The sequence below is a fragment of the Athene noctua genome, chromosome Z, assembly GCF_965140245.1.
Source record: "Athene noctua chromosome Z, bAthNoc1.hap1.1, whole genome shotgun sequence".
NCBI lineage: Eukaryota > Metazoa > Chordata > Aves > Strigiformes > Strigidae > Athene > Athene noctua.
Window position 1 is genome coordinate 43,557,642 of NC_134077.1, and position 22,944 is coordinate 43,580,585.

Here is a 22,944-nt window from a genome sequence, read left to right on the forward strand (position 1 = left end):
TGATACCATTAAAAATTGAAGTGTCAAATGTTTCTTAATAGCCTCATCTCTTAATGCAAACTACTGCCTAATTTGAGAGGTTAATTCCTAGTTAGGAACAGAAGCTTCTGTTGTTTCTGTGATAATTTCACCAGAAATTCAGCCAAACTGTAGAACTTTGATTTCTGGGTTTTGTTTGGGGTTTTTTCATTTACTAAAGCAGACTGTGAAAACAAACATCAAGGAGACCTACAACACAAAACCATATTCCACCACACTGGTAGCTCCAAGTGCTGAACAGAAAATCCACACACTGTACCACTGAAGTAACTAAAAATGCACCATTCCCTCACACATCCTATGTGCAACAGGGCTGAACATGCACTATCTTCTATAGCAGAGTGAAAGCAGCAACCAGACTAAGGCATCTACAAAAAGAGGTAGTAGGATTAAAGCTGCAAACAGGGATGATGTTGCCTTGGAACTGGAAAGAAAGTGAGGAGGAAAGGGAAGGAATCTGGCCTATGTTAGACCAGAAAGGCATTTGTTTTCTGAATAGCACTCCTCCTTCCTCTCTAGAGTCTGGATAGAAACAGATCCCCTAATCTCGTCAGCTCCCTGTTGTCAACAAGTTTCATGAAGCCTACTTGCAGTGTCTGGTACTTGTCTAGAGCTGGTCTCAAAAGAAAGAATCAAGCAGTATGGCTGGCCCAACAACTTCCAGCTTGGTTCTAATGCATGAGCATCAGTCAGCCTGCTACCAAAAGGAGTTTTTCCATTTTTGCTTTTGCTTCCCAAGTTGTGAAAGTTATACACAGAACAGTTTCAGTCATATGGGACATCAAGAACAAGTGATTAGTAAGCACTGCAAAGCACACTCAACACTATGCAGGAATCATGCAGGGAGGGAGAGAGAGAGATATCCCAAGAAACTGTCCTTTTCTCTCTGGAATTCCCCGATTCATTAATTTGTCATGCCTTCCAATTCTGACATCACATCAAGAACCTCACACAGCTGATGGCCTCATGCCTCTGTTTCAGATGTGTAATAGAATACATGTGTCTGCTTAATCCTCAGAGTAGCCCATCCTGTGCACTGAGACAGTCAGGGAGGAATGTCCCAGACACAAACTAGTATCTGGTCCAGTAATTAAACTCATTATCTTAACGCCCATATGTATGGGATGAAATAAAGTTCTGCTTCCTAACTTGAATTTGTAACCCTTATAAAGTCAGTCCACCCATTTCTATTTGATTACACAAATTTTAATAACTGTAGTACTAAAATCAGTCAAAGAATAAGATGACCATTACAACCATTTATATTTCCCTGAAACACCATTGAAAATTAATTGAATACTGAAAAAGTCACTCAAAATTTCTTCTCCAGATCTAACAGAGAAAGGCCACAATATCTAAACTTAAGAAGAGCTATTTTTACTCCTTAAAAAAGCATACTGAAATGCTAACAAAGTGTCTGTAGTTCTTCAACAGCTTAATCAAAAAACTCCTAAGCAGTCTTTGGGATTTACTGCTCACACGAAGGTTTTACATATCTCATATTGACCAGTAGATGGCATGCCATGCCACCAATGACGTTTAATCATCAGGTCCAAGAACTTTGCCACTATCAGTGCAAATATAAACACCAAGTGAATATTTTCCTTTTTTAAAATAGACCCCAGAAACACTGCTAGTTTCATTACTACCTTACCTGAAACTGGCTGAAAGAGGGAGGTTTTTTTTCTTACATCCCCAGATGTGTGATATAACAGCCAACTAGCAAACCTTGTGCAACCAATTTTTTTTTAATAAGCACCACCTTTTCAAAAAAAAATCCAATTAAAAACATCAGTATTAATTTACTGACCACCGTCTAAAAATTCTTGTAAAGTTCATTTGCCCAAGTACCAAATCAGTAATAAAGGAGATACTATAAAAATACTGAGGTTTGAATATTACGCATTAATTTATTCTGACTGGAAATAGGCCAAAACAGGTTCTGTACAAGCACACACCCATGAACTCAATTGGTTCTTGTCAATATTAAACATCTATTCTCTCTACACAATTAAAAAATAGCAATCACTTTCTTGGTAAACATTTTACATAAAAATCTGCAGATTCTTCCATATCTCTGTATTGCTGGGATGCCAGGCACGTAAACAAGAAATGGCTCTAGTGGTTGCTGAAAACTCTGGACTTACAGTCTAGACATCTTTCACCAAGCATCACTATACAGCCTATGATGCAAAAACCCCTACTTTCCTGACAAGTTAGGTGGAATACCGTCCCATCCTCCATAACAGAGAACAAACTTGTCTACACTGAAAAGACAAAGTAACACACATCCCTGTGCCAAAATACAGAAAGCAAGCATGAATGGAAAAATTTTAACAAGTTCATAAGAGTCCTGAAAAACTCCTTCAGATAATATGAGAAAGCAGCTGCAGAAAACCAATTCTCAAAACACATTTTTTAACTAGCCTACCTGTTTCTACTTAAGGACTTCTGGTTAGAAAAATACAAGTGTGGAATCCACCTTTACTGGAAGAGAGATATAACATTCAAAACCTCCTAGAATAATATTTGCTATGCCTTATTACTTTTGCAAATTACTACAAACCCCACAATACAGAAACAAACCACTCTCTCTCGATATATCAGCCAAAAAAAAAAAAAAGAAAAAAGCACATTAACTAGTTACTGACAAGCTAAATAAGGTTTTCTAGGCTTCATATCCTGATCAGACACTTTAGTTACTCCCTAAATTCAGGACAGGGAAAAGTAGGTTGCAGTTTTAAGTCCTGGCCTCCTACAGCACAAAGGTGTTTTCTCTCAGAGTACCACAGACTTCTGTATTTTCAACAAAAAATGTCAAGTATCTTCCAAGTATCTTCTCAGAATAGGGTGTTACATTTAACATATCTAAATATTTAGAAACCAGCAGAATTCTTAACCTATCATGAGAACTGATTCACAGTGAAAGGTTTTGCCAGACATATTTCAAAGCAGAACTTGACATAGTGTATATTGTAAAGATTTTTGATCAAGTAGATTTAGATTTCTAATTTAATATTTTATCCTGTCTCATGTTTCTTATCATTCAATGAATATAATTTAATTTGACCACCAAAACCATCACAACTTGAAAGCCTGATTAAAATCAAACAAATTGCAACATGTTTATTACAGTGCAGAAAGGTTATAATGTGGCAGCAAAGGGAACTGGCACCAGACATGATCTTATTTAACATCTCTGTTAATCTAGAAAATGGCAGAAATCATGTGAATTCTATTAACGGAAAATTACTTAAACTGAGGAAGCTGTAAACAGTGCCAGAGCAAGAAAATAACACTAACAGCACTGGGCTAAATCATGTATCTTAGTAAAATCAATAGCAAAATTTCTAATTTAATAGCATGGGACCAGGTTCCTGATTTTCTTTCAGGGGTAAACAGACAACAGAAAGATGCAGCTCAGGTAAACATCAAAAGAGTACTGGGCTAGGCAAGGGGTGGGATGGAATGGCAGGCAGGGAATAGCATTACACACAAATGAGTTTTATAGGTGTAAGAAACACTGAGAAAATCCTGAAGAGACATTAAACCAAAGAACTAGTACTTCTCTGTCAAGCCCTGCAAGAATTAAGAGGTAGTCCTCTCAGAAAACAAACCTTTGCATATTTTGGTTTACAGTGTTCAGAGAAACTGAAGAAGAATAGTGACAAAAAAAGCAAGAGCAAACAAGGATAACAAGACTCATGTCCAATTAGGCATGGGAGAGAATTGAGTAGTATGGGTCAACTGAGAAGTTAAAGTGCTTGAAGATTCACTAGCCTTGATTCCTTTTTTAATGGGCCACCATTTCAGGCAGATAGAAAAACATCAGTAGTCAACACACCTGGCAGAGGCAAAATTCATTAGTTTTCCTTGTAAATTCTTACCTTTGCAAGCAGCTTAGCAGAAATAAAGTACTCAGTTTAGGTACACCCTATGCATAGCTCTGGTGTCTGGAACATACTCAGCTTTACTTCCTTTTACACCATCAGACTCACTCTTGACCCTCTTATTCTTAAACATTACCTAAAGAGGCAAACATGGCAAGCTTTTCTCCCCTGCAGCACAGAGAAGAGGTTAAGGTTTAGCACAGGCAGCAATGCAGAAAGCAGGCAGCACTGGCTGGGCAACCATGAAGCTAGAAGTGAAAGGCAAAAAAGTTTTCATATGCAGCAAGCATTCCAGTTCTCACAGTAATACCTTATGATTACAGCATGTCTCACAGTAGCTGAGACTTACATAAAAGACTTGCACATGGTGGTCTGGAAATACATAAACTTCTCATGTCAGGAAAACACATCCAGAAAGCAGATGGGATAGGGAAGGAGAGAACAAGTGGTTCTCCACTAAAGAAACCAGCAATGGCTGATAGACCACAAGCAGGCATTCCTCCCTGTCACCCAACTGAATTCACAGGAGGAGCACAAGAACACTTTCAAGCATACAGAATCATCTAGGTTGGAAAAAACCTTGACGATCATCTAGTCCAACCATTAACCTAACACTGACAGTTCCCAACTACACCAGATCCCTCAGCACTGTGTCAACCCGACTTCCAGGGATGGGGACTCCACCACCTTCCTGGGCAGCCCATTCCAACACCTAACAACCCCTTCTGGAAAGAAATGCTTCCTAATATCCAGTCTAAACCTTCCCTGGTGCAACTTGAGGCCATTCCCTCTTGTCCTGTCGCTTGTTACTTGGTTAAAGAGACTCATCCCCAGCTCTCTGCACCCTCCTTTCAGGTAGCTGTAGAGGGCGATGAGGTCTCCCCTCAGCCTCCTCTTCTCCAGACTAAACACCCCCAGTTCCCTCAGCCGCTCCCTGTACGACCTGCGCTCCAGACCCTGCACCAGCTCCGTTGCCCTTCTTTGGACATGCCAAGTAATTCAGTGTCGTTTTTGTAGTGAGGGGTATGAATAGCACCACAGCGTCATAAAAGGAACCTATATTTCCTTGACACCATAAGAGTTCTACGCACTTGCAAAAATTACTGAGTTTCTCTGAAAACAAGACAGAATGATAGCAAATTTATTTTTTAAAAAGCGATAGGAAACTAAAATCTGCAGTATATTCATTTTAAGTAGTAGTAATGTTCTACTCTCAGCTTTCTCAGGCATTTTCCTTACTATGAACATAAACAGACTGCCTTGGCAACCATTTTTACACCCACTCTTTGTTACAGAGAACAGTTTCTCAGGCTGGTAACATGCCTGCAGAAACTACAATTGCTTATGATGTAAAAGCTATACCAGAAAAGTGCTGTGGGAAATGCAGTAACCTAAAGCAAAAGAGGTTTCAGGCCTAGTTTGGTCAGGCTTTGAGTTTGTTCCATTTCTCTCCCCTTTCTGATTCTGCATGGCACGCACTTCTTCGCTAACTGGTCATACATTCCCTGGACTGGCAACCCAGTAATTTGCTAGCCATACCAAATGTATACCTTTCTCCTTCTTCCTCTCGTTTGGAAGAGTTTCATTTAGTTTTATTACTTGTAGTTTCTTTTTTCCTCTCCTCTTATACCACATAAGCATAAAGAACCAAATATTATCAGAATATTACCTTCTGAACACTTCCCCAACAGTTCCATCCATCCTTTACACATATATATCCAATTTACTTTTCAGAATAATTTCCTAACCACTGTGTTTGAAAATAATCAGTCAGATAATTTTCCTAAATAGCATCACTAAACACTAAAAGCTATCACTGATTCATAGATCACAGTTCATGAATCTTCAGTACTTAAGTCTTTTTATGGTATTTAGCTCAATCTCTTCAGATTTATTTTTTTAAGAAAAAATACTTTAGAAAAATAATTCTGTTCAGATCTGTGCTCAAAGTAAACCTGATTCTCAGAAAAAACACTAACAATTGGATTTTTAATCCAACACACTAAAAAGGAAAGCATCACTTGGGACAAATATATATTAAAAAAAAAAAAATCTGTCAAGCCAGATAACAGGGATCAATTAACTGCAGAAAACATGAAACAAGTTCATCAGCTTCACTACTGTTTTGCTATAAAATCCCAATTATATTAAGAAATTTAAGGACAGGAAGGAAGCATTTGTTTTTATTCCTAAAACTGAAAGCAGCCACCTACTATTTCAAAGAGAAAAAACAATCTCTATTTTTAACTGTATAGAAGCTGGAAAAATATTAAGGTCAGTATGCAGAGCACCTATTCTCAGAGGGGGAAAAAAACAACTCTGAAGAAAACAGCCCCTGTGGTTTCAATATAACTCTTTTGTTGCAAGTAGAAAACGCGAAAATACAGAATAGAATCCAAACAATTAGATTTTTGTTCTATCCTGCCAAAATTTGGACTCCCAAATCCTCAAGTTAAATTTTAATACAGAAAATTGCCAAGCATTCTTGACTTACACCATAAGAATCATATAGGTACAATTCTCATCAGCTTGCTTCAGACAAAAAGCCTTCTGCAGACCCTCATCCTTACTCTGAATAGCAGACAGCACAGTTCAGTCTTGCTCTAGAACACAACATTCGGAATTAAACAATGCCAAAAACATTTGGAAAACTGCATCTGAACAAAGGATCAACAGCCAGATTAAAAGTCTAAAACATACAGTTGCAGGGAAACATTTAGTATGGGAATCTAAATTAACAAATGAATGGTAATTACAAAAAAAACATTTCCCAGAGAGTTCTAAAAATTTGGAAATTAAGCTTTAACAAGAGATGTTTTTATAAATGAAAAGAAAAATATAACTTGCTGTCTGTTATTTATTTGCTGAACTACAAGAATAAAGCAGGTGTCTAATAATACAACATTTTATCAAAACAGATTAAACATACCTCACTTCATAATTTAAGAAATAAGGAGAGGGAGTATCAAAGCCTATTAGGTCTCACTCCTTCCTTACTATAGTCTCAGATGCCATGCTGCAGTTACAAAATGCACGAAACACTATTTTAAGGATAAGGGAAGAATTAACTGTACAAACAAATCTGGCATACCTGCATTGAAAGAAATTTTTAAATGATATGCCTATTAAAAAAAAATTGAGTGTTATAATACAAATATATGACTAAGGCCTACATAATGAAGCTGGGGAAGCTGGAGATAACAAAGATACTTTCACTGTTTTACGTCTATTTCCAAATCTGGGAAGCACAGATACAGTGCATTCATAACACTGAAAACAACTTTTTCTTTACACTTGCAGACCAAGTTATAAGCCATGTCCTCCATTTCCCACTGGATACAGTCTAAATTCCACACAGAACGGTAGTTTTTGCCCACTAAGCTGCTGAGCTATTTCAAGTTCCGAGATGTTTATGAGAGAAAACATTCACCCAGATACTTGCATCTTCTGTAGTTAGTACCTTCTTTATACACACTATTTTTTTTTAAGACTGCTTTACTGCACACTCTGTTGGATACTCAAGTTTGGTCTGAGAATGCATTTAAAACATGCAACCAGTTTTACCACTAAAATTGCACAGACTTCTAGTTTAGATACCCATAACTGAGATTGGGTATGAGTGTGAAGCTATACATTCGCCTTGACAACCTTCAAGGTGGTGGTCACTGGGGAGCAAGGATGAAGAGATACCTTCAGCCTATTCAGCAGTACAGAATGTGACATTCGTAATGCAACTTCAAGCTGACTGTTACTTTAACAGGTTTTCTGAGCACTCTATGGACTGTTACAAAGCACCAGCTCCTACAGGAAACAGCAAGCTTTAACTATTTTCCCTCCAAACTCTGCTGCATGTGCTAAAGTTCACAGTTACCTTACTTCACCGATATACCTCTCAGCAAAGCAATAAAACTCAGAAGCAGTTAAGCACCTCTTACCTTCCCAAAGTTTACAATTCTACATTAATTCTTCAGTATGACACTGCACCTGAAATACTGTCACCATAGGCTATATTTTACAGGCAGTTTTGAATCTTTTTCTTCCCATTTGCAGGCATCTTTCAGTACAGCTAACACACTCACATACAGCAACTTAGAGCCTACAGTACAGCAAATAGCAAGTCCATTTTTCTTGTGTACAGTTAGAAGACACCTAACAATTGTTGCAATAGGAAAACAAAAGTATTCACAACCCTATTACTTAAACACAATTTCTTTAGGTTTTTTTACTCCAAAAGTCTGCTTCATCTTGAATATAGGTCATCAGATCACTCAGAGTATTTCCTCCACAGCTTCTCATTTCTGAGACATTCCTCAGAGTCCCAGCAGCTTGTCTAGAGTTCCTGGATTATCTTGAAGAAGCTATAGTATGGACCTTTACAACCGCCAAGATCTCCAACTGCCTAGGAGCATGAAGTATCATGCAGGTAGGAGCATCTTACAGATTAGGGAACTTTAATTCAATGTCATATTACAAAAGTTAAGTAAGTATCTGCTTTCTTCAAAAGCATTAATTTGTGAGTAATGACAATGGAAGGAAGGAAAAACAGGTTTGGAAAAAGCTCAACACAAAGTTTAATGTAAGCACTACAAACAATTTATCAGCTGCTGACATGAAATATTTGCTCTGAAAAAAATACATCATAGTATTCATCAGAGCTAGAATCTGGAGTCCTGTACCTCAATCGATTATCACCCCAACATACTTAACTCTCAGCTAGACAACTGTACTCTGGTATATAACTCAACAATCCACTCCAGCTTTCCAGTCAGTTTCCTTGAATTCCTAATGCTTCCAAGAACAAAATATTAACTAAGTTTTGAGGCACAATGAGAATGACACCTCCCACTAACTGGTGTTAATACTTAAAGAGCTAGATAATGTCACAACAGACTACAAAACAACCACACATCCTATTAAAATCCTCCATTTAAATTATTTTTTAAATGTGACCATCAGTTAAACTTGAGAATTTGCATCCTGCAGATCCTCTACTTCTAAATAAACTTCACACAGCAGTTTGGAATAACACAGGAACATTTATCTGTAGCAACCTCTGCCACTACAAATTCTAACAGCAGTCAATTATTCTAAGCAATCTTACTTGCAAATCCTCACTTATAAAGCCATTCTTCTATAGCAAAATTGCAAGCTGTTTTCTCAGCTCCTCACAGAAGTATTCCAGAATAAGGAACATTTGGTATGCTCTCAGATCCTGCCTGGAAATTCATAGGCCTTATGCCAAAACAATCTGGGAGAAGATACTTCCAGATCATAGTATCCATTCTTTCTGCATTCAGAGGGGAAAATAGGTTTATTCACCTTTGCAGTTTTCCAAAATTGAAGATAACCAAGGGAGAAGAGAGCTGAAAAATGTATCTGATCTCCTCCTAAGCAAAGACACTCAGTCATCTTAAATCTGTAAGGTATCTAATATAATTAACAAACACAAGTCTAAACTATAAAAAAAATGGTGCCAGTTTACAGCAGAAGTAACCAATTTCAAACTGCACAGTCAAGAGCTCAAACTACATTTTCATCTTAATCAGAACAGTACAAATGATAAAAGGGGACAGGTATAGAATTAAGATCACCTGAGCTACTTAGCACATCTAGACTGAAGAAAGTTTAGTAATGATGTAGAAGGCTCTGCATTCTCTATAGCTTACTTTTGCAAAGCTTTGGTGTTTTCAAGGGTATCCCCGAATTCTCATTCCCAATCTTATCTCATTTTCCACAGCTAGGTTTAGGGACAGTCTACTTTGGGCATGTGAAAAAAATAATACTAACAATAATTCCAGGTGCTAAGTCAGTGGCATTATTTACTCTCAGAAAGCAAAGAGATAAAGTCAGAAGAAACTTTGGAAACTGTAGTGGTAGAACTATGTCTGACCAGTTGTGACCTGTGTTCTACCACTGTTACTCTCTGTGAAGCTGCTCTCAGACTCAATTTCATCAGTGAATCACAAGGTGCTTCTCATTACAGAAACTTTCCACTTGCAGAGACAATCCACACCTCAGCTTGCATACTGATACACACATAATACCTGTACACTAAACACTGTTTGTGTTAGGCACATCTCATTGTTACTGCCTGTATTAAAAGCATATGCAAATATTTGCAATAATTCAAACATTTGCTTTGTTGGAAGTGAAAGTGAGATGATGATACCATAAGCACAGACAAGCCTTTGTGCCCAAACCACAGATTTCTTCAGAGCTAATTTCATTCTAACTATCACAAAAGGGTGTCCAACTGACAAAGGTTTATAGTCAGACTCACAACAGTTCAAATTCTTTCCAGGTGAACACCAATTTCTAAGCATGTTAACACACACACAAACTGGTAAGATGCAAAGAGTATATTACCAGTAAAACCGAACATTGTTTCTTACCAGAATTATTCATTCAGAAGACAAAGTTACTGACAATCACACAAAAAGTCCTTACATGACTATATCCTAACACACTTCTGACACTGAAAATTTTGTATGAGCTATTGCTGCTGAAGCTACGATACTTGACATAGGTATCCAGAGAATATCACCTGTTTAACAGCTCAGAGCACAGCTCTCCACCCAGCTAACCTCCAGGACACCTGCATTCAATGTCCAAGTAATTCTGATGTTGTTCTAGAGACACACCCATATGCTTACTCCCAGAAGCTGCTGTGAAGTTCCTGCCATATATCAAACATCTGGAGAACAACTCTCTTGGTCTGTAGAAGTACAGAATTTGTTTAGAAATTGGTTTATAATTACATTCCTAATATGAATATTTCAAACCACTTTATCCCATCCCGTCACATTAATTCATGTTAATTTCTACACTAACTGTTCACACATAAAGACTTCACCTCATCCTTTCACTTTTTTTGGGGTAAATACAGTCTAGGAGTATAGTAATAGTAATCGCCTTAAGCCAAGAATACTGGCTGCTTTAGTATCAATAAGCCAAAAGAAGTCAGACCTTAAATGTCATTTACACTAGGAATCAACTGCTACTGAAGAGTGTTATAAACAATGACTCTCCTCAACAAATAATTAAAGAATTAATCAGTCATAACCTGACTAGTAAGTAAAATCTTCACTACTAAAGCCACATGTCTCTAACAAAAACAAAACACAAATCCGTCTATGTAATAGGTCAGAGAAACCGCTGCCTAAACGTTTTCAGCAACAGCTATTCTCTGAAATAAGTGAGGGCTAGTTGTGCTACCAAGAAACACTAGAGATCTGCTTTTCAAAGAGGCTTATAGAGGCAGGCATTACAGTTCTATTGTACTTAACTCAATGTGGGTCTACACCTTCTCCAAGTATTTTTGAAAATCCCACCCTAGAGCACTCAGAGGTGCTCTAGTAGGAGAGGGAGATGATATCAAAGGGGAGGAAGAGCAATGATAAGGAAATAAGAGGGTGAAAGATTTCAAAGCCGAAGAAGGAAAGCAAAGAAGATAATTTATCCTACCAGAGACAGCACCTCTTGTCAGACAAGACAAGAAATATTGCCTCTCAAAAAGAATCTGGCACCAGGAAGTGGCAGAAGTGATGGGGGAAGACCAAATCCAACCTGAGGTAAGAAAACAAATGGAGTTGTGATTTTTTTAAAAACTTTGTTGCTTCATCTTATTTTTGCAATGTATTTTTTAAAAACTGGGATTTTATTTTTTTTTTAATTAATGTCTGTCTTCAGCTGGATTTTGTCAGTGATGACACTGGGATGATCCAAATCAAATGTGGAACAGGATCAACAGTATTTTGATAAAAATGTGAAATTCTATGCGAATTTTGAAGTCTAAAATAAATTTGAAATACAATAGGGAAGCTGTACGAAGTGATAACTGCAAACAGTATATGTCACTGAAATGTTACAATGAGTCAAAAACTAGGAAGAACAGACTTGCATCTATAAAACTCACCGCAGTGGTGTACAAGACCACTAACTCCTATCTTTAGGAAACTTTGAGTGCCTTCTGACAAGACATAAAATCTCGACCTGATATCCCACGTGCAAATGGGAGAAATACCATGCTGTTCTGTGTCCAGGTTCCCTGTTTAAATTGTAATAAAGTAGTTTTTCCCAGGTCTCCAACTGAAAATGGGGTGTCTCCTAGAGGCTCCAAATAAAGCAATCACAATAGAAAGACTTAACACACTCACAAAACTCACTGCAGAGTGACAAAGAGGCAATAAAAAGAGTAATTATCATACAAAAGCAAATCATAGACTAAAAGACTAAGCCTTAAAAATAATTATTTACATATTTTAACATTTTAAAAATATTAAAATTCCATCAAACAAATCCATCTTCCCCCTAACTCTCACTCAAACTACATTCTCACAGAAACCTAGGGGAAAAAATGATATGTTGGAGGCTCCAGTGACTTCTATCTATACTTAAAAATTAATTCCAAGCTAGAACCAATGACCTCAAATCAAGCTGTCACCTGCAACACCTTTGAAATACAATTCTGAGAACTATTGACACAGAGCAGTTAGGTAGCCTCAAGAACACTCAGTGAAAAAATTCTCCACAATCTCTTACATACTGTATGAAAAAGCATTTTGTTTTTAATCACCCTCTTGAATTCATTAAATACCTTGTTCTTGTACTTGGAAAGGGAGATTACATACTCTTACACAGATGCCTTTCTTTCAGACTCCCTCTCCATATCAGCATGACAAACACCTTTCCGGTTTCCATCTGTGCAGTAATTCCCCTTCATAGATGTCCTCAGTCACTAACAGCATTCTTTGAGTTCTCTGAACTCTGTGTGTCCAAGCTGCTCCAGTGCCTCAGTGGTGTTTCTGCATGGGTGAGGGACACTACTGCCTACATTTAAGCTTGTATACCTCTTCTCCATTACAAGTCCCATTTTCAGAACCTACAGCTACCAAATCTGACCATCTACTCCAAATCCTGTAGAAAGAAGAATGCATTGTGTGTAGAGAATTTCGCTTAAATGATTCCAAGAACAAACCCCACAAAAACTCACAACCTTGCTGATATTAAAATATACGTATCCTCATATCAATTCATGATCAGAATCCATTGGCAATGCAGTCTAACACAACTATACTCGTTTCTAGAAAAATACCACCTCACTCAGTGCACCAGGGCATATGGTGTTCAGTAAACAAACAGAAAAGTCTCTATTTATCATCACTCATCACTCTGAGCATTTATTCATCACATACTAGGAAAAAATTGCATTGACTATGGATTTTCTCACTGCCTTTTCCCTGCAAGCACTTCTCTATAGTATTAAAGCACAGCACAAATATCAATCCACAACACTTTAACAACACTTCTAAGCAGTATTTTCCTTCTCCCAAAATAGAGGGAAAACAAGGCATGTAAAGATTAGAACTGCAAGTCCACTGAATCCAGTTGCCCAATTTGAGATGCCAAGGATGTATTTCTCAGAATCTTTGATTTTCTAGAGTTGTTTTTTAAAACTTATCGCTTCATTAACTACAGTTGCAGCCATGAATGCTCAGATTCCAAAATCCCGAATCAGGCCTTCATAGTATAAGGAACAAACAGCTAATAGTCACCCTTAAATTCTTACTAAAGTGATGTGCCTAGCAGTCCGAAGCAGAGGACAGGAGGGTCGATCCAACTTTCCACAACTAAACTCCACTGTCAACACCTCAACCATTCTTTCTTTCTGTAATGCCTCTACCTGCTCATTTGTGATACACTCTCAAACACAGAGCAGTGGTCTAACATACAAAACACTCCTGCGCACCCTAAAGGAGGCAGGAGTGGTATGGAGTAGATAATACGCAACTGTGTAATTACACAACGCAGATACTCAAAGAAGGTTGAATTAGTGCTGTCTGTGCAAATACTGGCACATCCCAACTCCAAGTGCTATTCCTCAGATTTGCTGCTGTACCCAGCAGCTTCTTGAATATAGTAACATAGTTTTGTTATTAATCACTATTCATTTTTACTTCAATTACTGTTAAGAAATGCAACAATAAAGATGCAACTATGAACAGTGACACACACAACTCCTCCTTGTGTTATCAGTAATGTAAACATGCAAAGGTATTTGAAAAGCTCTCTTCTTTTTATTTAACATGTACAAATTTTATTTGTCCTGTACAGGTCAAGCAACTTGCATGGCTCTCTAAACTTCCCCCAAATCCCTTCTAGCTATTGCTAGTTCAAACCAACATTTGGAAGTATGTTGCTTCACCACTGTCTTCCCTCTTCATCCTCACGCAATAATGTTAAAAGTATCACAGTTCTGTTTCAGTTTTTCTGCTTAAGATACTAGTTAGCAACCTGTCAACACTGATCATTTAAATCTACTATTTTTCTCCAGTTTCCCAAAGAGTATTTGATCCATGGCATTATTTCCTATCACAATTCTGAGAGAAATATGGTCTCTACACATATATTTGGAGGACCTTGTTCACAGACTCCACAGGGACAGCAGCATATGGTTCCCACACAGCATGTTTCCTAAACCACCAGAGCCAGAAGCCTTTTTTAAAATTAAAACCTATCTTTCTCAAAACCAGTATCTTGCCAGTTAAATTATCACTGATGTGTCCAGCTCTTAATTATTAAATGATGATTCAATTTCTTAGTGAAAGCACACAGCTTAGTAATAAAGCAAATTACTGTGTCCCAGTATTTCTAATCATATTTGTGGCTGTTTATGTTTAATATTAACACTTTGTCCTAAACATAGCTCTCGCTAGTTAAATTATCATACTAACTTGTTTTCAGATACTGCACTACACCTGTAATTATACACATTAATATGCTACCATAGAGTAAAACTAAAAACAGTATGAAATACTTTGACATATAAAGTTAGAAAATGCTTCAGAAATTGGTGCAAATTCAAAAAACCTCACTGTTTTACATTACGCATACAACTTAATCTGAATTTATTTTTCTACAAAACAGATCTAAGTAACAGCAATGTACAGAAGAATTTGTGATTACGCTGTATTGTGGAATAGCAAAATTCCATGTTCGGAGGAGATGCGAGCAAAGTGCATCAAAATGCATCAGAAGCCAGCAAGTTGTGACTGGTCTCATGGATGCATGTTTCATTATAAATTCACCAACACAGCATCTTGAGTACTTTGTATGAAAAATATATTGTCTTGTTACCTGAATTAAGAGCTTTACATGCAAAAATAGATTAATTCTGTATTTAGTGGCAATTCTATAACTGACACTACATGAAGTAAGTTACTTACCACATGCTGAGTGATATTTGTCTTGACAGACACACTTTGTAGTACCCTTCTGCAGCTTTAGTAGGACACAGCTATTGCATAATTACAAGGGACAGGAATTACTCTTGCTTATAATGTTTTAAATAAGTTTGTTATGGATAAAGTTTTATTTATGTTTTGTATCATGAATACACAGAAGATGTCATCAGCCCAGACTCCCAATCTGCTCACTGTACAGCTAGGATTTCTTCAGTTTCAAAGACCAAGTTCTATGTATTTCTTTTTAAGATGTACTTATTTATCCTTCTATTAAAAATAAGCACTTGATTTAAAGATCTTAATGCAAGACATTCATACTATACACAAAAAAGAGGAGCACTGAGACTCCAGCTCCCTAGAATACAAAGGGCTTGTAGTCAGCACAGAACATTTGGAAACTCAACATGCAGTCACTGCTCTCCATTCCTAGCTTTGTTACCATCATCCATTCACAACTTTATTTCACCTGGGACTGGATTAACTGCAGAGCTTTGCTGATTCATAAGAAATCTGACAAATGGACACACAGCATCAAAAACAACCACCACCTGCATTGCTGCTAGCTCTCTGAAGCTTAAAGAACATGTCCCTTAGTGAAAGTAAGAAACAAAGTATGGAACTGGGGCTGGGAGTAGGAGGCAGTCTGCAAGACCGAGAACCAAGTGGTGCAGGTGGTGTGGTGCTGGGAGCCCTCTGAAGATGCTGGGTGTAGGGAACCTGCAGCCAGGCCCTTGTATGACCAGTAATTCTGCAGCAACCTAGTTTCACTAAGCTGCAAAAAATGGGTCTTCTAATGATATTCCCAGAAGTTGCAATTCTCTACTTTTCTGCTGTCCCGGGTGGTGTCTACTGCCATACAAGAGAATCATTGCTGGATGCAAGTCCACAGAAAGAAAATGTGTAATATACAAAATACCTTCTGGTATACTTTCTAGAGCATAAAAAATTACCTATCTGCTCCCTGTAGGCTGTCAAATATTACACCACCACATACTCCTCAACAGAGGGACTAACCCAGAGAAATTCAGCATGTCAATCCTATAAAGAGAACAACATGAAATTCAAGACCAGGGGATGACCTCATGTTGCATTCTAGAAAACCAAAGGCAGAGAATAGCTAGTCTCTTAACACCAAATCACAGAACAAAAATGGTTTTGCAATATTAGAAACAACTATCAACAGGAAGAGGTGGATAAACACTAACAGCTATTCTTGACAGTACTACCAAAGTCTCTCAAACACTGAATGAATATTTCAAGAAAAAGCAACAAGAATTCAAGTTCTAGTTGTGCTCATGTGTTGGGTTTGTGTGCGGATTTTCCTGAATTCAGGAGAAATGTGAGCCCAGAACTCATGTGTGAAATGAGAACACAGTAAAAAGGTAGGCTGCTGTCAGAGTTTTTCTGAAGGGTAACAAAATCTTTTTCTTTAAAAGGAAAAAAAACAAACCCACAACCAGTTGTATTTTATGGATATTACATCAAAGAAAACAGTCAAGAAACCCCAAGGGAAAGTAAGCTTAAATCTCCTTCAGATACTTCTTGGCCTATTTAAAGTCCCGAGAGTTTGGAATTCCAACTTCTCCAGCATTTACCCTTCCAGAGACATGCTTTCCCATCATAAGACTGGTACAGCATCCAGATTCTGCCAGGAACAATCAATAAGTCTTGTTCGTAACTTTGAGGATGGACTATTTTAAAGGTAACACACAGAAAAGATATAATTTATTGAACATGATTAAAACGTGCTTTCCCCCTATACCATATACCAAGGCAGCCCTCCCCAAACTAGTTACACTGGATCAAAAACTGACAGCTGTGAGTTGACAATACAGATCTGAAACAAGCATTACTTTTGAGTGTTTATTCTGTAAGGATTTCCAGATTTATAGCAAAATTAAGTCTCAAACCTCTTCTTTACGAAGTTGGAAAAGCACACCTCCCATACTAATATGAGTTACTCTAACCCTATAACTGAAGGTGACTAAAATAAAACATCCGTAGTGTAAACAGGAGAATCACTGAGAAGGTAAGAGACAGTCTAGATTTTTAATTAAAATATATCACAAGGACACAGTGACAGATGTCATTTTTAATCTCACATGGTTTCACATATGCATGTATGTGTGCACATACACACCTGAGGAGTCTACATCTGTGATACAAAATTACCAAAACTCACCCTCACTTATGAGGGCAGACACACAATTATTTCCATTCTTTTTAACTAGGCACATCTAGAAAGAACAAACACTGATGAACCTGCTTCAGAAACAAAGTATTAAGCCTGGTTTTGTTAAGACACTCATTTTAAAAGCATCAACAAATATACAAGCAAGAAAATGCAATTTTTCCTGCTATAAACAGAACCTAACACACAACGGAAAAACTCATGATATAGCCTTCATCAGAAACATGCTACAAAGAAAACTACTTTGAAATTTTCTCTGTCTTAACTGCTCAAGGACTGAAATGTCTTTTTAGCAAACATCATCTTTTATGACAGTTCAAACACTGACCATTGAAAAACGCTAAAGAACAACACATGATACTACTAGCGTATTTTTAACCTGTCCAGGCTAGAAAAAGCTTGTATTCTACTACAGTACTTTAAAGAGAGTATCATGGATACAAGTATCACAGCAGACACAGACTGCATAAACACACAATGTCACTAACAGCAACTTTGTGATAAATGTTCATTCCATTCACTAGTGTTAGAAACTGCATCTTTAATCGTAAAGAAATGCAGCATCTCCACCTTCATGGAAAAGATATTTTATGGGGATGGGGGTAGGGTGGTGTGTGAAGAGAGTCATAGAAATAATTCAGTACCCCTAACTTAATTTTAACTTAAAAAAAGCTAGTGGATTCAGGGAAGACAATTCTTTGATACTGAAGCACACATACTTGCACAGACAAGAAGTCTGTAAAACACTGTGACAGCACACAGAAAATTCATCATACATACCATTGGCCAGCACCTACCAACTAGAAGCCAACAAATATTGAGTTCTCCCATAAGGCTTCTGTCAAAACATTTTCAGATTAGATAAAACAGAGAAATGAGAAAATTGGTTAAGACAGAGAAAATGGAGAGAGGTGCTGAATTAAGTTCCTAACATGGCAGAAAGTTATCCTTTCAAGGTGACAAACCCTGGTTTTATGGAGTATTTCAATACTAGTCCAAGCACCTTACCCACTGTTAAGAAAGGACCGAAAAAAATCAAGCTACTTTCTCCTGTTTTCACACTCCCAACTTCTTCCTATAGACATTCCTTTTTTAGGTTCCAACTCTCTCTCCATTCTGCTCCTTTTGAATAATTCTGAACTACCAACCACGGCCATAAACACAGCGGGACCAGGGCAAACACACACAACACGTTTCTCTGATGGCTTCTCTTAACGCCTCCAAACATGCCACTACACCAGCACTGGTTTCCTCTGCCACGAGACAAAACAGAGAGAAAACAGGCAGCTCCCGGCGCTACCAAAACTCAAGCTACCCCTCGGCAGGGCCACGCAGACTGCCCGCACACCTCCTCCCCCAAGCCCCGCATCGCGGCCCGGCTCCTCTCCCCACCCGCCTGCGCGACCGCGGGCACCAGGCCCTCAGGCACCGGACCCCGCTCCCAGTCCGCCGCCCCGGGGTGCCAGGCGGCCCTCCCGGCACGGCCCCTGCCGCGCCGCCCCCACGGGGCGCCGTGCCCGACCTGACCCGCCGCGGCGGCCGACACGTCGGCAGGCCGCCCTGCGCCGCCGCCCACCCGCACCGTGCCCGCCGGGGGCGCCCCGCACGCCCGTCTTTCGGGCGGAGGAGCGGGAGAAGAGGGGCGGAACAGCTCCCCGCCGCCCCCCGGCCCCACGTCCGGAAGAGCGGCGGGGAGGCGGCCGGGCCTGCCGCAGGCCGCGCGGGGAGACGGGCCGTAACGGCCGCGGCCGCCTCCCCTCCCATGACACTGCAGAGCGGGGCCCAGCCGCCGCCCTCCGCCGCCGAGGCCTCCTTCCGCCGCCGGCTCCGCGGGCCCCACTCCCGGCGGCGGCGGCGCCATGATGATCGGCCTGAGAGGGCGCCGCGCCAGGCCCTACCGCCGGTCCGGGCCCCGGGACGCGCCCCCGCCGCCGCGGCCTGGCGCCCCGCGCCGCTCACCTTCATGTCGGGACATCCTAGTCCAGAGGCGGCAGCCCAGGCCCGTCTGGGGGCTCCCGCGGGCTGCTCGGGCGCCGCTGCGGCCTGGCCCCCCGCAGCCGCCGCACGCACGGAGCCCCGGTGCGAGGGGAGAGGAGCCGAGGGCAGGGCCAGGAAGGAGGCAAAACTACTAGAAGCAGCGAGGAGACGGCCTCCTTCCACCTCCACCCTCGCTCGCCCTGCGCGGGGCGGATCCGGCGACAGCAGCTTCCCGGGCGCCGTGACACGGTGACTCTGGGCCCCGCCAGCTGCTGGCGCCGCCTCCCGCTCCGCTCCGCCCGCTGCCGCAGCGACGGCGGGGCTGCCCACCGCGCCGGAGCGCTCCCGGCCCCTTTTCCTCCCTCCCTCCCTCCCGGGCCTCGCCTCGGGAGGAAGAGGAAATACTCCGCCGAGGCGGCGGCCCTCCCGCGCGGGCTGCCGGGCCGGGAGCCGAGGGCGGCGGCGGGGTCTCGCGGTGGGGCGGGTTCCGGGCGAGGAGACGGCCAAGGTGCCGGAGCTCGGCGGCGGTAAAGTAGCCAGCAGGACAGATCTTAAGCACGCTTTTTTATGTAAAAGGAGAGGGGGACGGGGGCGTGTTAAGACAGGCAGGGAGCAGTGCGCATGCACCGAACCGATTTTTCAACCACTGATCGCGTTACTCGTTCTGCTAGCTGTGGAGAACGGCTCGCTGCGGACTCCAGCGCAGGCACAGGGTCGATTTTCTTATTTTTCCTCCTTCCCTCTTTGTCGGCCCTGCAGAGTGCTCCTGCCAAGAGTGTGTCTCAGTCAAGCTCCAGCTCTGTAAGGAGGAGGAGGCCCCACGTGTCATCACACTCCAGACAAATGGCTCGGTCTCTCCCCACGAGAGCTCTCCATGAGAGCTTTTTGTCCCATCGTGGTGGCTTCCTGCCCTGTTATGACAGTAGTCTAGTCTTGAGATGAGTGAAGAACTTGTGGCATGGCTGTGTTCCTTCCCTGCTTCAGATGTATGAGGTACATGCATCAAGCATCTTGATTCTGTGCTGCCTTTCTTGCTATAACTTCCTGGCCTGTCCCCGGCTTTCGTCCCAGATAGCACCATTTCCTCATCTCTGTCCATGCTATTCTCACCTTCATTTTCTTGATAAGTTTTCACCTTCTAACCTGTTCATGGCATTCCTCGGTATTTTATCTCTACCAGTCCAACACTTTCAACTTCACCATCTTATGCCATGGCCGGCATATGTCTGCCTCAGACCTGCAATTCTTACACAGTCAAGTTGGTTAAGTACCTTCTCCTCAGTCTCATTCGAAGGCCATGAGGGCCCACATGCCAGAGCAGCCTAAGCATCGAGCTGCAGTGAAAGGCAGGAGTGAGCCATAAGATCTGAAAGGAGTAAGTGTCAACCTCATTCCTTGCACCACCTCCTTCCCATGCCAATAATACTATTTAGCCTCTGCCTCTCCCCACTACATGTGTATGCAAACATCTGTCCCCTGTACTCTGGCCACCTTCTTCACTTCTGTCTTTCCCTTGGCGACATATGTGGTTTCATAAGCACAGTGCCTACTGAGAAGGTAACCTGGATCCAGTCTGTCTAAAAGTCCAGTGGATTGTGGGCAGTTTCACTGGAAGCAAGCAGTAACTGTGTCTTGATAAGCTGTAGGAGAAACTGGGGGTCATCTTGACTGATGGGAGTCAATGGCTTCACTGCTTCTGAAAGCAGGGCAAGAGTCAGTGACCGTGCAAGGAGTCTGCAAGAAGTACACCACAGATGACAAAAAACTGAAAAGAAGTCTGCAACTGTCATAAAACTCACTGCCAAACTATCAAAGTGGTATCTCCAAGATAGTTCCAGAGGTGAAGCTGTGCCTGTCATGCCATCATTTCACAGCAACAGTGCACAGAGTGGGGCAGTGGATCATGTGTGCCCTACTACTTGATTTTAACAGCAGCATTTTTAATTACAAATGACAACTATCTCACCCAGATGCAAAATACACATCATCAGGTGCTCTTGGCTGATGCTTCCTTCCCGTCCCTAGAAGAGCAAGCTAGCTTGCAAGCTGGTAACTCAGCTGACTAGCAATATCTTATATCTGTGTGAGGCTGTGGTTCACTGTGTACATAACTCTGCCTCACTCTGAGCACAACGATTCTGTCTTGGCCTGTGCTCAGTTTTACCCAGTTTCTGGCAGAATGGCCTCCCACAGGAGCTTTTTCTCATGCAACTGAGAAGATACAGACTGCAACCCAGGCATTTCACTGGGACCTGTAGGATTCAGTCTTTGGTCATGGAAGACCTTGGGCTAATCACATCATCTCTCCATGCTTCAGTTGCAAAATGGTTTAATGACCTTTCCTGCCTTTATTAAGTGTTATTCACAGGGATGTCCCTTGAGTGCATGTGGTCCAGCACATCCTGGTGAGCCTTTCAGGACAAAACTTTTCTGAAACACCCCTGGTGCCAGTAGCAGCCAAGCAGAATTCTGTGGCCTTTCTCCATCTTTAGACTCCAGTCCAAAATTAAAACTGTAACCCTGTTATATAATAACTGTTTTCTTGCCTTAAGGCCAGTATCTACACCCAATGAGACAGTATAGATAAAAGCTTTGGTGCTTTTGAAATCACATTAAAATATGCCTGCATGTGCATTATCCTTCATGGGGATTTTGCTGATCATCTCCTTTGCCAATGTAGCAAATACTGCAAATGTAAGATTCCCAGGCTCCCAGAGATGACCATGTGACAACTCTGGCTGGTGTGGAAGGAGGTGCATAACAGAATTTGAAGATCCTGTAGAAGGTCATGCCCACCAGTAGGAAATATCTTCTTAGCATTAACTTGATAATTAATAGCCTACGCTGTCCTTGTTTTGAACATTTTTTTTTCTCAAACCCACACACTATTATTCCCCAGGAAGAATAAGAAAGAAAGATTTTAGTGAGGTTTATGAAGTTCTGGTGTGGATGGATCCTTCTGTCCCTAAGGGAAGAGCCTACTATAATCGGGTTTCTCATTTTTTCTATCTATGCAGCGGAAGGTAAGACTATAAAGCTGTGAGGAAAAAAAATTCAACATTAGTATTTTCCTGATGGGTAAACACAAGCTGAGAAATGAAAATTTACCTACCCAAGGTCATTCAAAGTCAGAGTCAGGCAAGGGATTAGAGACCCAGATCTCATAGCTAATTAGGCCGTTGTAAGCCACAGTGAAAAACAGAAAAATCCATCAATTTTCCCAACATGAAATCATAATATGATATTTTTTTTTTTTGCCTGGAAGTAATAAACCCCTCTGAATTAGGGAAGAGATGCTTGTGTGGCCTTGTGCAGTTCCTCTAGCTGCCACTGTGAAAGGATTCAGTGTCTGGATCAGAGCAGAAGAGTTTCAGATACTAAACTTAATAGTGACATCCTAGAGCAGAGCTGAGAGGTAAAACTGTTCCATTAGGAGTCATTAATCTCCTTGAAAACTTTCACCTCTTTGTGGGCTACTGAAAGCCCACTAAAACAGTGCAATCCCTACCAGGCTGCATCCATTTGAGGAAGTGATCTCTGCTTCACTTTGCTTGGACTTTTTATTACCAAGGTTGGGCAGCCCACCACCTGCAATGCTAGATCC

The 22,944-nt window shown here is 40.8% G+C and overlaps 1 protein-coding gene across 1 annotated transcript in view; it reads right to left on the reverse strand.

The window, feature by feature from the left end:
* KCMF1 (potassium channel modulatory factor 1) overlaps nt 1-19,687 on the reverse strand; it is a 59,629-nt gene extending 39,942 nt beyond the window's left edge. The window contains exon 1 of the mRNA XM_074932749.1: nt 19,323-19,687. Coding sequence (XP_074788850.1) covers nt 19,323-19,338 — 16 coding nt within the window. The 5' untranslated portion in view covers nt 19,339-19,687. The remainder of the gene's footprint in view (nt 1-19,322) is intronic.
* Nucleotides 19,688-22,944: the final 3,257 nt, after the last annotated feature.